This window comes from Hippoglossus hippoglossus, chromosome 6 (assembly GCF_009819705.1).
Source record: "Hippoglossus hippoglossus isolate fHipHip1 chromosome 6, fHipHip1.pri, whole genome shotgun sequence".
NCBI lineage: Eukaryota > Metazoa > Chordata > Actinopteri > Pleuronectiformes > Pleuronectidae > Hippoglossus > Hippoglossus hippoglossus.
The window spans coordinates 20238567-20256261 of record NC_047156.1 but is presented as its reverse complement, the minus strand read 5'-3'; the positions used below and the strand labels follow the sequence as shown (position 1 = coordinate 20256261).

Sequence of the window (17695 nt, the reverse complement as noted above, 5' to 3'; positions counted from 1 at the left end):
AAAAGCATTGTATCAAAATGATTTCTGTGTGTCGTTCAGGCCACAGGGGGCTCGCATGATGTCCAAACCCACCGGTGAGCAGCTCTCCAGCACAACAGTCAGCGAGGCCTCTACCACCATCACCTCCTCCACTGTGGACAACACCTCTGGCTCCAAGGTCAGTGTGTGTGTGTGTGTGTGTGTGTGTGTGTGTGTGTGTGTGTGTGTGGCTCATTATCCATTTGCTGTGAGGACGACTATGTTTACTATGGATGACCATGTTGGAGAAACACCCAGGGTTTTCCACCAGTCTCTATGATGTATGTGTACATGTGTGCATTTTGATCGTTTACCATTAAATCAATATCAACACGGTGCATTGTAGCAAACAATTAAACAGTGGGTGTTGCTTGCTATTTTATTTCACTCACACTTAGAACTGATCTTCATAAAACACCTGCTGAATCCATGTTTATGTTTGTACTCAATGCTCGTCTCTGCCCCTCTTTACATACAAACTGATAATCACATGTATTTAGTTGTTAAACGATGATGTCGGACCACGTTTCCGGATCGTTCCGGTCACTTTAACCCTGTTGTCGTGTTGTGTAGCAGGTTTAAATGTTAGTCTCAAACACTCTAGAGCGTCAGTCCTGTTTGTGTCCTAATAACTTCAGATTAGTCATGGTGTTTATTTTTAAAGTGTAAAGTGAGCGCAGATCAGCGGGGTAGTGAGGAGGAAGCAGACTTCGACAGGAGACTATGACACATACAGGACGTAGCAGAAAACTAATGAATAGATTACGTTCAGCCAGTCCTCTATGCAGGAGCCCAAACATTAGCATGTGTGCTGCGGCTCCTACACTCTGTGCTGTGTGCGTCAACCTAGCCTGACGTGGCTGTAACTCTATTCCAGCTACATGATTGGTTCAGCGCGGCGTTTTTCTCATTTTCATTGGCTGTTCGGGTTATCTGTCAAAACATGGATGCAATGGATGAGTTCTATCGATGTTATATCGACCATGTCTTATGTTTCTATCGAGGAAAAGTTATATCGCGATAATTATCTATATCATCTTATCACCCAGCTCTACTAGAGATTAATGTAAGATAGAAAATCACCAACAAATGATGAGCTGGAAATGAACAGGTCACTTAGTGTCAAAAATAAATGAGAGTGGGGCAAATGGCAGAAGGAAAAATGTTTGATATGACATCATATCAGTTGTCAAAAGACTAATGTCCTAAGGATCGTTAAAATGTTAAACACAGCACACACTCTAATGAGCCAGGACACGGCCTGAGATCTTCAGTCGTTTCACAGCATCTTTACCATCAGGCTGTTCAGACAGAGGGAAGTCTGAGGCGTTGGTATTAACACCTTTACCTTTTTAAAACAGTGAATTGATATGAAGTCTTCTGTGAAGTCTATCTCTTATACCAATATTCTTAAATAGTTATATCCAATTAACTTCTCCTCTTCTTGTCGTCAAAAGCAGAGAGCTACACTACGCTACACAATAAAGTTAATAGTCTTAATGGCAGTGTTAAAGCCATCTCTCTTATTTGTGGCCTCTGACTGACTGACCCGGTTATCAACTGTTTCAGCTGACTAATATACGCTATGTGATGTTATCCGTCTGTATTTCTGTATTTTGGGGATTCTTCTCCCACATTTGCAGGTTTTAATTTTGAATTCTGAAATTAGGCCGATTTGGTTAAAATCACCTCATCATATCTAATGTGGAATATAACCCACATACATCCCAATATCAACTGATAGTGACAGCAACAATAAAACAAGGCACATTTAGAATTTTTACAAATAGCCGCCCACACTGAGTCTGGTTGTTGTAGAGGTTAATAAAAGTAGTAATGATAATAATAAAAAAATAATGGTACCAATCTTATGTAGTTACTGCAATCTGTGTTTTTGCAATATTTCCTGACAGGAACTGAAAAAGCTCAAATCCTATTTTGTTTATCCATTATCCTTGGCTCACTCTTGCTCCCTGACACGTTTCTTTCTTTCAGTCTGAATCCCACGCTCCTTTTCACTCACTCGCACACATGCACATACCCAGCTCCACAGTGGCGTGAAATCTCATCCTGCCCCATCAACAGGTGCCACGGGTCTGAGATTGAACACGTGTCATCGGGTGCGGTACAGAGATGACAGGGCATCCATCACAATGGCCCATTGCCATTTCCACGCCCCCGTGTTTTCTTGGCCTGCAGCCCTCCCAGGTGCTCTGGCTCATCACCCCTGCCATCAAAGAGCAGGAGCCTCAATCTGACAAACAAAACCCTTAACAAAAAAGAATTCCATCTCAGGGCGGGAGAGATGAGTCATTTGTGTCCCCCGCCATCAAGAAATAAACCTACTTTTTGAGCAAGTCGCATTCATTCCGCCAACATCAGAGACGACGCCAAGACAGAAATCAACCCATTTCCCCCACGAGTTGTGTGTAAAACTTTGAGCACTTGTGTTCTCTGTCGCTGTCTGCATATTTAGTCATGTTGTGTTGATAAGTCTGCACAACTTCCTTGGGATTCATCAAAGTCTGTGTCATTTAGTAGATCCCTCTGGGTCCCAGTCTGTTGTTATGAATTCATGTGCCTCGTCAGTTCCCTGCCTCAGTATTTGAAAATGCTAGTTTTATTGGCTCCTTAACATTGAGTGCTACTTTGAGCATTAAAACTAAGACGTTTAATCATAGTAAATAATCACACAATGTTTCGTTGCTCAGTCATAGATTATAGGATTGGAAAAAGTGAGAAAGTAAAAAAATATATAAGAGTAACACTCCCTTTAATATTGCATTAAATTAAGGGTCCTTCTTCCTAATGCTGTGATTTGCTTCCTCACGCAAATTTTTCAGTTTTTGCCTCTCTGGTTTTTGATTTTGTTCGGTTTGTTGACCATACAAGACTTAGAGTCACACAGATGAATAAGTGAAAAAAAGGAGACTTTATACTTAGCAGCTCACATTTAAAAGTCCACTTCTTCAGGATATCACTTTGTGTTCTGACCCCAACCTTGAAAGTCCTGAACAAGGCCTTTTTAGGACACTCGAGCGGCCAGGCTAGGGTCCTAACGGGTGAATTTGCATTTAATTTGGTTGATATAGGCTAGTGACCTGACCAGGATGTAACCCGCCTCTCGTCCGATATCAGCCAGGATTGGCTCCAGATCCCCTGTGACCCTTGAAGGATCGGCAGTATAGATGATGGATAGATGGATATCCATGGTGCCCTTGAGGGTGAATCCTAATGACTTTGTTATCCTCTGACGATCACCAGCAGATCAAACAGGGAAATATCTCAGCATCTACTCAATCTAATTTATCATGGGAAATATACCACATCGGTATTACCAATTACCAAGTAATTTTTATCACTAATGAATCAGTTTTTTTACATTTAATCATCACAAATTTCCAAGAGCCTAAATTAGATGCATTTCCTTTCTTTTTATATGAATTTGGAAATACCAGAAATTCAACACAATGCTGAAATATCCTGATGTCATAATGTCCAAAATCCTTACTTAAATCAATAGTTTAAACAAACATACGTGCCATACTTAAATTATTAAGAAGCTTAAAGCTTGAATTAGATAATGTTTGGCCTTTTTCCTTCATTCATTGCTTTACAGCAAAAAGAATCCTGATTTGAATTGCGGTTGGGGCAGAGTCTCTCAGTGTTGAGTTTGCATGTTCTCCTTGTGTCTGTGTGGGTTTTCTCTGGGTACTGCGACTTCCTCCCACAGTCCAAAGAAATGCAGATTGGGGTTAGGTTAACTGTCCATATGGTTGAATGTTCGTGGGAATGGTTGTTTCTCTCTGTATGTTGGCCCTGCAACCTGTCCAGGGTGTAGCCTGCCCCAATGTTAGCTGGGATCGGCTCCAGCTTCACCCGTGACCCTTAAAGGATAAGCATAGTAAGGTATAGATAATGGATGGAATGTATTGATGGATGGAAGGATTTTTCCTTCATAGATGACTTTACCTGTCATCAAATCATAAAGTCGACCAATTATTTTGGATCTTAAAGTAATCCAGATTGACTGAGCTGCCATGTTCAGATGATGTTAGCCACTGATCAGATCCACTTCAACAGATTGGGATTAGGTGTCTTGTGTAAGGACAAATGGATTTAAAAAGGGAGGGGAAAGCACTACTCCTGTTTAATTACCTTACCCTCCCGGATCATTCTTGTCTGGCTGGGGACTTGAACCGGCAACCCAGAGGTCTCAGACTTGCCTCTCTAGGCTTTTAGGTTGTCTCATCGTGTGCCTTTTAAGTAACAGTGTGTCTCACCTACAAGACAGAGTGCTGCTTTGCAACAGGGACCAGAGCCTGTTCTGCAAAATTACCTTCGGCCTAAAAATAGACCACTGCATCACACACACACAGATACATGCACGCACACAGAATATTTGCAGACACCGATGTACAGGCAAAGACAAACCTATAACAATGCATGGACACGTACGGTATTTTTACAGTTAAGGGACTTCAATGTGACAGGATGGGAGCTGCTCTGTGTCTTTGAATCATGCTTCGCCAACCAGCTTTCCTCTAATTAACGAGTGTGTTTGCTGTTGTCCAGCTGTGATTGCCTCCCAGTGCTGCTGCTGACACACACACACACACACACACACACACACACACACACACACACTTATGCAGCCGTCACACCAAATCTTTTATTATAATAACAGGGTTGGGGCTGGTGTGTGTGTGTGTGTGTGTGTGTGTGTGTGTGTGTGTGTGTGTGTGTGTGTGTGTGTGTGTGTGTGTGTGTGTGTGTGTGTGTGTGTGTGTGTGTGTGTGTGTGGTCAGTGCCAGGGGGGGAGTAGTCTTTCTTCCGAGGTTTCAGAATATGCAATGGTGTAATGTGATTTCATGAATATGTGAACAGTGTATATAAGTACGTTTGCCAGCTTGTGGAGCAGCCGCACACACACTAACACAATAATAAAGCAAGAATGTCATGGCTTGCTGAGTGAATCACTGTCATTTCCTCAGATGTTGTACATACAGTTGACATCATTATAGTTAAATAGAGAACAGCAGGAAATGCAACCACACAGTTAAACTCTATTAATAGACCTCAGCTGGACAGGTTAAGTCAAGATGCTCAGGTGGCTTCTAACATTATAATTTGCCTTTTTTGTAATGATTTAGTCGAAACTTACTAGTCCTTTTTCTACATTTTCTTTGTAGAATGAATTACTCGAGTTCATAGGAGATGGGCCAGGAATCTGGTTGTCCTTAGTCAAGGGAGAGTAGAGATGAATACATGTGTTATACAAAATAAAATATTGCATTTCCAGGTTAGTTTTCCATTGCATCATTGGTGCCAGATGAAAAATTGTTCAATTCAACAACTTTCAGCAGAGGTCAGAGCTGGTAGATATAATATATATGTAATTAATCAAAAGTGTCTATCCTTTCATATATGCTCTATTGTTTATTTAATTGTGCCACAATCTCACTCTTTACGGCAATATTGTCATTTGGACAGAGCGTTTTTCCACACAACACAGATGCAGTCAAGAAATTAGCATGAAGTGAATGAATATGACACAGAACAGGGTGACTCTGAACAAAAGTCAGACCAACCAAGACAAAACAAGGAGCTTGCACCTAAAAGAGGTGAAACATCTGTTTTGCGTATCAAAAGTCTCTGGGATCAGAAAACCATACTTTGTAAATCAATGGACTCAAATGCCTCTAACCCTGCCATCGACAGAGGAATCATGTCAAACGGTATGAAGTGAGCCTATAGATGAGAACCACAGAAATGCAGTTGAGTGCAAACCCCAAACTTGCACTTTGGAAGAGGCTTTTGACCTCTGTTGGTACGTGGGATTTTAGATGTATCGCACATTCTGAGTGGAGATGTAGTCTGTCCATCTTCAGGCACATATCTGTTGTTCAGAACTTTTCAGTCGGACTACAACTTGAGCACTGCAGTTCAAATCCAGCGTGGTTTCTATGTGAAGTTTGCAGTGAAGCTTAGTTTTTCCTCTCTGCTTGGGGTGCTATATTTTTCATTTCGTCAAATCATCCATAAGCATCACACCAATTTTCACAGTAAAATGAAAAGTAAAGTCTTTTCATCTGACCTTCCTATCTTTTCCTGGTCTTGTTTCTTCCTCTTATAATAGTTCTGTACTCTTTGCCACTCAGTCATCAACAGAATTCAATGTTACAGCTGCTCAGCAAATGCTTCACAGTCTTAAGTTAGCACCCACATTATTTCAGAGTTGTGATGTATAATCTTGTTCTTTCATTAAAGCCTGTATTACATGATGTATTATAATGCTTACATTTTTACTTAATACCAAATACAAATCATACAAAATACACAAAATAAGAGTAACTGTTGGATAAACTAGGGCAGCATGAGTTTGCCTGGGCCCCCCAAAGTTTGTTAATCCGGCCCTGCTCTCACCCAGTGTGAGCTGGGATGGATCCCTGTGATCCAGGATAAGTAGGTAAATAAATTAATCACAGGAATTGGTTTCCTGACCCTGGCTTAAATAATAAACTGAAGATTGATAAAAGACATTTGATTTGCACTAGTGATTCTCAAGAGCAAAAAACAATTATTGAGGAATGCACTGTAGACGTTAGAACACATAAGGGCTATTTTTGGGATGGAACATTTCATTTTTTACAATTATTGTCAAGCTTTTAATTAGGTTAGATAGATTCATACTAACAGAGTGTGTTCCTGCTGAAAGTGAAGCCTGAGTTACTGCCTTCGCTGGAAGCAGTTCAGATTCCCAGCCTAAACTCTTCAGCAGGAGTTGAACCAGCGATCCTGAGGTCACAAGGCCACTTTTCTTAACTCCTACATGTGGAAGCTGTAACAGTCTCACAGCGGCAATGGCTGACACTGTCACTGAGGTCAAGTGGAACATTGACTGTCCTCCAATAATGTCTGTAATTATGTAACAACTGGCGCCGAAAACAAGGAGTACATTGTAAGTAAAACTGAGGACTGTGACAGAGAGAACTGTCACCTTCATCACCAGAACTGTTCAAATGTACCATCAGTTTGGTAAAGCATTGACACTCTAATTCTAACAACGAGATATGACAAGTAGCCACACACCTTTGCTTCTCAACAAATTTTGTGTAAAAACTTACTGAGCAAATTTTTTATTTAGCTGATTAGTTAAGAAAATGACATATATAGCACATAACGGCTGATGGATAACAAATTGAATTTGGTCAACGCCTGCACATGTGTGATCCATGACATGGCCAAGAGATCTACAACATTATGTGCTACTCACAGTCATTACTGTGGCCTTTGATTGTGTCTTCTTACATCCCATGAAAACCCTCTGTCTGTTTGTGTGTGCAGGGCTCCCGGGCCAGTGGCAAGGTGCACAGCTTTGGGAAGAGAGAGCAGGCCATTAAGAGGAATCCCAATGTACCTGTGGTGGTCCGAGGATGGTTGTACAAACAGGTGAGGACGCACACACACACTAGCAACATGCTCCTTTCTCTTTACCATATTCCAAAAATTAAGATTTGAATAACAGCTGCTCATGCAAAAACTATAATTTTTAATTCCTCAAAAACGGTCACAAACATAATCAAATTTAGTGTTTCAACAGGGAATGCACATGGCAGCTTGTAGACGTGTGGTGTGTTAGCAGGTCATAGCTGAATTGACTCCTGGCTAGCTGATTGTCTCAAAAACAAAAACGAAAATTTACACAAACATCATAGTATAGACAGATATGCAACAGTATTAACGTAATAGATGAATGGTTTAGAATGAAAATGGTAGGAAAACATTGGCTCTAACAGGATAAGCAACATTGATAATGTATGGATGGAATGATAGGAACACTCAAGGTATTGTTTTCTAAATGTCTTATAAAAATCTTTAACTTTTCTTTTTACTTCATTTAATATGACCAGAATAATCCACTCAGTATTAATACTACTTTACAGGGAATCCTGGGTAAAAATACACTAAAACAACTAACATGCATTATGGTGTATAAAGAGCTTTTTTCATTGATTGGGCAAAACTTTAAAATATAATTTTGACCTTCAGATTATATTTGATCTAAACATATATATAATCAATATTGCAATACATATGTAATCTTAAAATATAGATGCAGAGATTCAGTGTCTTTTTAAAAACATATAACCTTTTTCTGCCAGAACTATTAAACTACTTTTCTTGCTAGAAATGGTGATGATGGATACTGTCTCAAAATATATATAATGTGTTCTGTGATATGCCAGATGGTGAAAAATCCCCGTCATAACCTTCAAAAGTCCAAGGCTGACATCTTCCAGTGTGTTTTGTTAAACCAGTTATTCAATAAACAAGGTATTCATGATTGATGTATTGATGATTTTACACAAGAGAAATGGAGCCGGGATGAGTGAAAAGAGTATTATAATATTTTCAGTCCACTAGCTAATCGGGACATTCATATAATTCATTATTTATTCATGTGGCAACAAAATCAGTCATTTATACCATGTTATGTCATTATTACCATGTAATGTCAGGGGATTGGACAGGTACCTTCCTCTGGACATTAGTGACCGACTGTCAGGCCTGTTAGTTTGCCTCTTACCCAGCACCAGGACAGGATGAGTCCTAGCAACATTTCCTCCAATGGCCTTGTTTCATTATTTCAGGCTATATTCATTCATTTATTTATTTATTTGTTTGTGCTCTGGCAGTATAGAGCACCTGCTGTTGATCACAAACAGGCTATTACTGGAGACTCTGTGTTTATTTTAAGTCATACTCAAAATATCTTTTGTTGGCATCGTCCCACTGGAAAGCGCCTGGCCTCCATAACTAGACAAATAATAAGTGATGTTTCTGTTGTATTTTAATGACCACATGGTGAGGCATACACCCACACCCGCGCACACACACACACACACACACACACACACACACACACACCCACACACACACACGCACCCCCCCCCCCCCCACACGCACGCACGTGCACGCGCACACACACACACACACACCCACACCCACACACACACACACACACACACACACACACACACACACACACAGGTTTGTGCGGTTATTCCTGCCTAACCCAAATCTTAACCAAACTGCAATTCATATCTTACATCTATCCTTAACCAGGAGCCCAGAAACAAAGTTTAGCCTCATTAGGACTGGGCCATGTTCTACTGAGGTCAGATATTTTTTAAACTACTTTTTGTACCTTTTGCTAGTTTTATGTTTAAAAAAAAAATCCCAAGTCTTTGTTTTATAGCTAACGTGTTCTTATTGATGTATCTTATTTCATGTCTTTGTAAAGCACTTAGAAGTGCATTTTATGTATGAAAGGTGCTTTGTTTTATTATTATTATTATAACTGGACCTTACAAGATCAGTGTTTACACTTGAAAATGTCCTAAAGAGGTAACAAAAAGACACACACACAATTTTTTGTGGACATAAGCATATGCGTGTACACAAATGATCACAAACAGTTATACACATACATGTGCACACTATCAGGACCAAAAGCCATTTGCTCTCTCTCATCCCCACACAAACACACTGGGTAACGTGGCTGCATACATCTCGAGCCAAAGAGCGAGTTCAGATCTGTGTTTGAGGTGATTTCATCCCGTCTGTATCTCCTCTGCTCCTCTGACGCCACCATTATGAGCCAGAGAACATTAAAGACAAAGCAGGCAGTAAAGCAGCCGAGTCAGGCCCAGCGAGCCACAGAACGAGGACAAATGATCCCTCCCCATCCCTGATCTCTGTCCTGTTCACCCTCTTTATCCCTGTACACCTCACTTTTGCTTTCATTACCCCTGTTTGCTCACTGCGGCTGCCGTCCCTCGCTACCCCCTTTCTGTCTCTTTATTCTCCAAACTCTCTCTTCATCATTCTCATTATTCCCTCTCTTTTCCTGTGCATGATTTCTGTCTCGTCTTTGCTCGTTATCTCGCCAATCTGTGCTACTTTCCATCTCATTATTCATTCGTTCATTACTTACACTTTTCACCCCCCCCCCCCCTCTTTCTCTCTCTCTCTCTGCAGGACAGCTCTGGGATGCGTCTTTGGAAGAGGAAGTGGTTCGTCTTGGCTGACTTCTGTCTGTTCTATTACAAAGGTGAGTCAAAGGTCTTCTTTTCCTAATATTGTCTGGACCTAACATGTGTGAGAAAATGATTTATATTCTCAGTCACTATGACCTCCACCGCCTGTCTGTTTATTTTTCTCTCTTCTCGCCCCCGCCCACACACAACTATTCATTTAGGCAAAGACAAAATGACAGACTCGCCTATAAAATATAATACAGTTCAAGATATGAGCAGTAAAGTCCATTTTGACATTAGAACTGAATAAACTCTTAAATTAGTGCCGACCTATAAGCCTTTTCTGGGTCTTTCTACTTCATGTCCTCATCAGTGCATGAAGTTTCCCTCAGCCGCTGGATCACATCCCATTACATCCAGGTAACTTCTGATTTAGTAATCTCTGAATAGGAGTCTATTCCCTTGTATTCCCACTATACACATGTATTCATTCACTGTGATACAGAACAACAATCACAGAGAAAAGAAGGGACAACTACAGAAACTTGCACAGTTCCTGGATACCTCCGATTTTAACTAACCTGTACACCACAGGTTACTGCTATCCATTAAGTATAATCTCATAACATAGCTAATAGAGCAGACTGTTGTATATAATAGAGGAAATGGTTATTGATATTATACTTGTTCAGTACCTATTCTAAACATGCCTAATTGGATTAGGTTTTCTAAAACTCAGAGGCAGGTAGAAACGGAGATGTTTAGAAACGATGACACACTCACAACTACTTGCTGATTGAGTCTTTTGAGTCATAACGAAGCCTTCGCTGATTGGTCAGCCTCCTATCACATGACCCCCTTCTGGAAGAAAACAACAGCATTAGCCTCGGCTACTAGTGTAAAACGTAACATTGATAATCAATTTCAAACTTGACCCTGTTGTCTTTGCTAACAGCTGTTGTGCAGTTAAATTCTGTATTGTACAATAATACAACTGCTTACATGCGTAGGAGACGAGCTGTTATTCGAGCAATTTCTGTGTCCACTGTACCTGAATTTAAGGCATGTTAGTATGGACGGGGATTAAAACTGATATGAGCCAAAATGCTCGCATGGACAGAGATTGTTTTAGTTTGAAAATGCTGCTGCACAAAGAGCTGTTTATCTGTTTATTCAAATTTCAGTGAAGCTCGTCTCAGTACACAGAACCCTGAAATGTTGTTGCTGTTGCTGTGAATGTGCCAGGTGTAGTAAACATGCTGTTGTTCTGATCAACGTCACTTATAATGATGTGTTCCACACTTTACTTCCGTGGGCCCTTAACAATACACATGCCAAGTGTATAGTTGATAACGTGAGCAGTCCTCGAGATATGCCTTCCACATACATCTGGACAGACAGACAGACAGATTTCTGAAAGTGGTAAATATGTGTTACTATAGTTTTGCGTCATGGATGTTATTTATTCCCCCAGGGCTGATAATCAGACTTTGAAAGTGATGTTGCACCAACTCGGTTTCTCTTCTCTGATCTGTTTGTTCTCTGCTGGTGAAGATGTGTAAACCAGCTCCTTTATCGTTTGCCTCACTGTGGGGTCGTGGTGCGTGCGGTTGCCATGGTCACACAGCCAGTTGTGGCTGCAACATGAAAAAGTGGAAGCATCACAAACTCCGAAGGCAGCGGGACATATTGTAGCTGTGAGCATAGATCAGTGAGGAAGTGCATGCCAGCTGCGATGTATCCTCAACAGCTGCACAGATACGCACTGACACCCTTACATATGACTATAAATCCAGCCTGAATGGTGACAACTCAAGCATCCCCATGACAACGGAGCCAACCACACTTGCACATGAAAAAGTGTCGAAAGTTCTCAACAAAGCTGGTCAGTGACCCCCTTAACAAAATATAGTACGCACTACCAGCTCATTGAGGGAACTGTTGGGTTCCTCTATAACTTTAAGATATTGACCGTAAAATGTAAAGTGTCATGATTTGGTGCTATGCAAATAAAATTGAATTTAAATGTTTGTCTATAGTGAACGCAAATATGTGTAAGTGTATTGAAAACAGGTTTTGATAGAGTGAACTGCAGCTGACCAAGGAGTTTGTCGGATCTTGCTCTCAGTGGGTTACAGCTGAAACACATGGACAGATTCACATGCTCACTCACACACGATCCATCGGCATCCCTCTCCATTCTCTGACTGTGTTTACCTGCCTCCCTGTTCTTTTTCATATCCATCTTCCTAACTGGACCTTTTAGGACAAACTCGTCAACCTCCTCACCTTGACAGGAGGACGAAATCAATGCTCTGATTTTTCTTATCTTGTATTTCAAAGGTTTCTGCTCTCAACAGGAGGACTTTCGATCTGTCTTGCAGCACCACTTATCCCCTTTCGTCACGTCATGTTGTTAGACAAACAACCCGATCTCCTCTTGCTATTCTGTTGCCTTCAATGTCCGATGTTTTCTGTTTTCCCTTGAAATTTGGTTTATTGAATCGACCTTAATCACAAACTTACCCATTTCATTTTTAAAAACTAATTCCATTATTTCATTCGTCAGACAACACACGTAAAAGAAGGAACGAAATATGAGAATGAGGGTATCAGGAAGAACAGTTGATTGAATCTGAGCAATAAGAGCTGAATGTGTACTGTTGATTGGCTGAAATTGAAGTCGCAGGCATTTCATTAGATCAAATTGCCACATATTCTCCTCAAATGTGAAGATCTGAAAGGGGAATTAGGGTATTTTTTTCCGCCTGGACCCTGTCTTAATAATTTAATTTATCAGATTGTCTCTGCCAGAAGCTGCAACACGGAGACATTGGCTAGAATGTAATCGTATGGGGCATCTGCAACACCCCATGAAATATCCATTAAAGTACTTTTTTTTCACCAATAAATGGCTGAAATATTAGTTGGCTGAAAATGGGTATTTCCTTACAGTCTGGCAATCTTACCCATGTCTCGCTCAACAAGAAGTCACACTCACACCTCTGCGGCAGCTTGTTGTTCCTCCTCTGCTTGTTGCCTGTCTCTCTCCTTGTTCGCTCTTCAATTTGTAGGAGCTCTTCGTTAATTTACTCTGGCTCAAATAAGTAGGAACGGCCATTGAAGTCAAATGCTTCATCGGTATCAGAAAAGGATCCAGCCATATTAGTTACTCTCAGTAAAATCAGAACTCCTCTGTTTAACTCTCTCTCACGTTTCCACCTCCGTCTTCCTGCAACAACCCAAGTTTCACAAAACTTGAGAGTGAGACTCCCCGTTGAGTGAGACAAGTGTAATGCTGCCAGACTCTTAGCAAAGACAGAATAACAATTTGAGCCTTTTATTGGTAAAAAAATAACTTAAAGGGGACATTTTATGGACTATCTTTTGCCCCTAAAGATGACTGCTGTCATTTCACGGTTGGCAGAGGAGATCTATTGCATCGATTACAAGAGTTTAAAGGAGTTTCTCACATATGCTTGTGATCTCAGTTCTGATGATCATCTAAACAAGAGTTTGGAAATTTTGAGTTATAATCTCAATATTTCTAAATTCCTGGATATGGTCTTTTCTTTGGGTTAAGTGGCAGGGTCTACCATTGTTGTGCTGTTTGGATTTAATCTAACTCCACTTGTCACAGTCTGGTCTGCTCAGTGTACGTGTGAGTGAGACACACAGAGCTCAGCAGATAGACAGGCCTCAACGTCTCGCCCCACCATTTAGGGAATGTCTCCTCTAAAGGTCCTTGAATTATTTTTAACCATTTGCCCCTTTTATCCACAGTGCCGCCTTATCACCTCTTAACCCAAACACACATACAGGCACAGATGCCGCACAGTCGCACACACATTTCGTCAGACCAGTGCCACATTTTACGATGCAGTTATCACTGCATGCTCACAGAAACACAGACATGCACGTGCACATTCTAGAGAGCTGCCACAATGTTCAGACGAAAAACAAACACTCAGAAGATCTTTATATATAGACGCATGATTTAATTAACCTAGGACCTACTGTAATGGCACGTTGCTCCTCTCTTTGTAAAGACCAATTTTAGTTTTAGACCTTGAGCGAGAGGATGTTTGTGGAAAGTGAGAACATTCAAGGGTTATTTTAGAGTTAAGACGTTGAGGTAAAAGTTGAGGGTCCGTACAAATATGGAAGAACAAATGTTTTTCCAGCTTTTGAAGTGGATGGGACAGCACAGAGGAATGGTGGCGCGCTGCCAGACAGAGCAGGCAGGCTTCAGCTCTGTGGCACTGAGATTCCTGAGTGGTCATTTACTGCTTGGCACAACACGGTGGTGCGAATGACAGCATGTGAGTGTTATGATACTGGTGGCAGCCAGTGATGAAATTAGTGGGTGACGAGTGATGTTTATCCCTTTACTGCCTTCTTTCCTCCATATCTCATCTGTTCCTTTTCTCACCTTCCTCACCCTGATAATCAACTCTTTCCCTCCCTTTCCCCCCCTTACACCTCCCACCATCTCTCTCTTTCTCTCTCTCCAGACAGCAGAGAGGAATCGGTCTTGGGCAGTATTCCTCTGCCCAGCTATGTCATTTCATCCGTGGGACCCGAGGACCACATCAGTCGCAAGTATGCCTTTAAGGTACGCCTCTTTTTGTTCCACAGATTCTCTGTGTTGTCTTGTGTTGTTAAAGTGCTTTCTCTGATGTTATTTCATTGGTTCGGTGTAGTTTTGAATTATATATGTAAAAAAAAAAGAACACCAACACAAGGGATGATTCCTTCTGAAACAAATAAATGCAGGACAAATCTTTGAATTTGAAAGGGTTTTATGTATTTGTTTAGAATTGACTTTGCCATAAGTCCATAACCAAGCAATACATACAATTTAATCTAGAATTTAAAATAAGACTATATATATTTTTTTTTTTAACTTGACGGGATAAAAAATAATTCTGTTAAGGTTAATGTGACTAAAACATAAATGCGTTGCACTGGATTCTTCTACAAGTGAAACTGATGCATGCCAGACTTCAGAGATGACCTGATGCTGTTGACATTGATCACTGACTGAATTCCAGCTTGAGGAGACTTGGAAAATATTCTAAATAATTCACTGACAATCTCAAAGTTAGGTTTTATTCCCACTTCAGACACACACACTAATAATGAATACCTCTCCTGCTATTAAAAGCCCTTTTAATGAGAGTGGTTTGTATAATTAATGACGGAGAAGTTCATTAGAAGTAAGATACATTCCTCTCCAACTAAGACTGGTTCTGCCTTTACCATAGAATGCTACAGTAGCACCTGCTGTATGACGACAAGCAGGTTCCGTGGCATGCTGCCATTTCCCCTAGAGATATAGGGAGGGCCAAGAGCCTGAGACCAGTGGGAAAGTGTTTTCAGGATTGTACATGTTTACACCGGCAACTGGACTTGCTTGTGTCCAATTACCTACAATATGTACACATGTACAACTCCTGAAGATACCATGACCTGAATGACTATGAAGCATTACAGATACATTGGGTACATGGTACCAAGAATGGTTTAAGGCTTGTCTGTTGAACTGGAGTTTCACACACTTGTGTCTTGGAGCCTCACTGTAATGACACTAAGCAGGAAAATGTCTTAAGGTCAAAATGACCTGTCAAATTACGTATTTGATTTTGTATTCCTGATGACCCCAATTGTATAATTATAATTGTTTCATGATGAGGCTGTCATGGTAAAATCAAAGAGGATATTACAATAAAAACAGAAATATAATGAGTTTAAAATGACAGTTAAATCAGATATCCTCCTACAATCGTGCTCTGAGCACTCCGCAGCACTCACCACCTGTTGTAGTGATGTCTATTACTACTGCCTGTCTGTCAGTGTCTTTATTGAGACAGACAATATCCTCTGGAATGGCATGAAGCCTTTCCAATCCCCCAGGCACAGGTCTCTCTGAGTTGAGCCTGAAACGTGTGAAGTTAAGAGGCAGACTTAGTGTGCATACCGCGCACACATGTCCACAGTCTCTACTGTAGGCCTCAACTTCACTCATGCTTTTAAAAAACAGTTTATGTCCCACTTACACAGACCTTTTTTGTTTTGTTTTAAGTGAGTCAACAAGCTCAATCTAACTTTTTGGCTTCGCCTAAATATGGAAGAAAGAATCCTGGGAGCAAAAAGTCAAACGTTGAATATTTGCAGCACACTAGTCCTGTTCATGTTTATCTGTGAGCGAGACAGAGATCCCCTAACTTCCCACTCCTTTAAAGGTCTTTAAAAGAAGGCTCACTTCATGTGTGAATATTACAATGTGTGTAAAATTCACTCACCTCCATTTTCTCACTTCGAACTGGACAAATCGGTATCGCCCAGTGGACTTGGTGCATAAAGTGGCAGCTGTATTGAATCCTAATCCCTTAAATGTAATTTGCTTCCAGTTTTTTTTCACGTGATATGAGATATTATATTCATATCATGTGATATGAAAATAAACTTTTATTAGGATTTAAAGTGCTGCTCAGTGACCCCACACCAGCAAGTCAACAGTTAGTCACCCATGTGGGCCGATGGTGGGTATTTGACTGGTGTTAAAGTGCGTGAATGCTGCACCTCCTGACTATCAAACCAAACAACTCCCGAGCCGACAAATCTCCGAGCTTCGACAGCCTCCCACCCAGTCCCTCCGTCCCCTATTCACCACATCCTCTCCCCTCTCTTGTTCTCATTGGTTGGCTGCTCGACCGGGACTTCCCTCCCTCGCTGTGAGTGTGTCGTGTCATCCAGTGACAGTCCTCCCATAAATAGGTACTCTACGCTCTCCTGTGCTCTCTCTTTAGATGTAAACCTTATATATCCTTGTCGTCTACCGTTGGTGTGGCTTTGTTGGGTCCAAACATGACAGAATATACACCTGCCTTGTATATTTCTGTTTGGTTTTTGATGCATGTCCTGAGAATAACTTGTCATTTTGGCTGATGTGGTTGTGTTGTTTTGTTGTCTTTTGTTTTTTTATCCCCCCTCTTTCTCTCTCTCTCTCTCCCTCTTTCCATCCTTGTTATCACAATATGAATCATTGTATTTTTTTGGCCTCTCTGGTTTTTGGGTTTATCGTTTTTTTTTTACCGTCTCCTCCATCTGTCACATCTACTGTAGCAGCATGCAGGTTTCCGACGCCGTGGAGAAAAACGTTGTTATTCCGAACTCAGAAATGAGGAGCAGACAAATAATGTTGAAAAGCTGTAGGAGATCTTTCACTGTGAATGTAGCGCATAAAACCCCACGGTCACTCGAATATTGAATCTTTCCGAAGCAGCTGCTGCTTTAAGGAACTTAGAAGTAGAGAAACCTTTTAAATTCTAGCTTCCTGTAGGGATTTATTTTCTTATATACAGCAAGAATAAAGAAATCTGTAATGATGCTGAATATTTCTCTAAAGCAGGCAGGATATCAAACTGAAATGCCTGCAAGCTTTTTTTGTCTTATATTGGTGATTTTCATTGTAAATTTAGTTTGAGGTTTTGGAGAATGTACCTTATCAGGAGCTTTGTGGCGCTCTGGCTGCTGGGGCTTATCTCTATGAGCACAATGACTCTTTAAATAGTGTGTGTGTGTGTTTGTGTCTGTGTGACAAAGTGTGAGTGTGTGCGTGTGTCAGGGGC

At 40.9% G+C, this 17695-nt stretch overlaps 1 protein-coding gene across 14 annotated transcripts in view; it reads left to right on the top strand.

Moving 5' to 3' along the window:
• The window catches only part of LOC117763646 (pleckstrin homology domain-containing family A member 7-like), a 125629-nt gene that overhangs the window by 80822 nt on the left and 27112 nt on the right, over window positions 1–17695 (top strand). For 13 of the 14 annotated variants that reach the window (XM_034588933.1, XM_034588930.1, XM_034588945.1 and 10 more), the window contains 4 exons: window positions 40–157; window positions 7366–7470; window positions 10063–10135; window positions 14576–14676. In XM_034588933.1, the coding sequence (XP_034444824.1) occupies window positions 40–157; window positions 7366–7470; window positions 10063–10135; window positions 14576–14676 (397 nt within the window). Of the gene's footprint in view, window positions 1–39; window positions 158–7365; window positions 7471–10062; window positions 10136–14575; window positions 14677–16712; window positions 16842–17695 lie in introns of those variants that run through there. The other variant, XM_034588943.1, reaches the window with a different exon arrangement.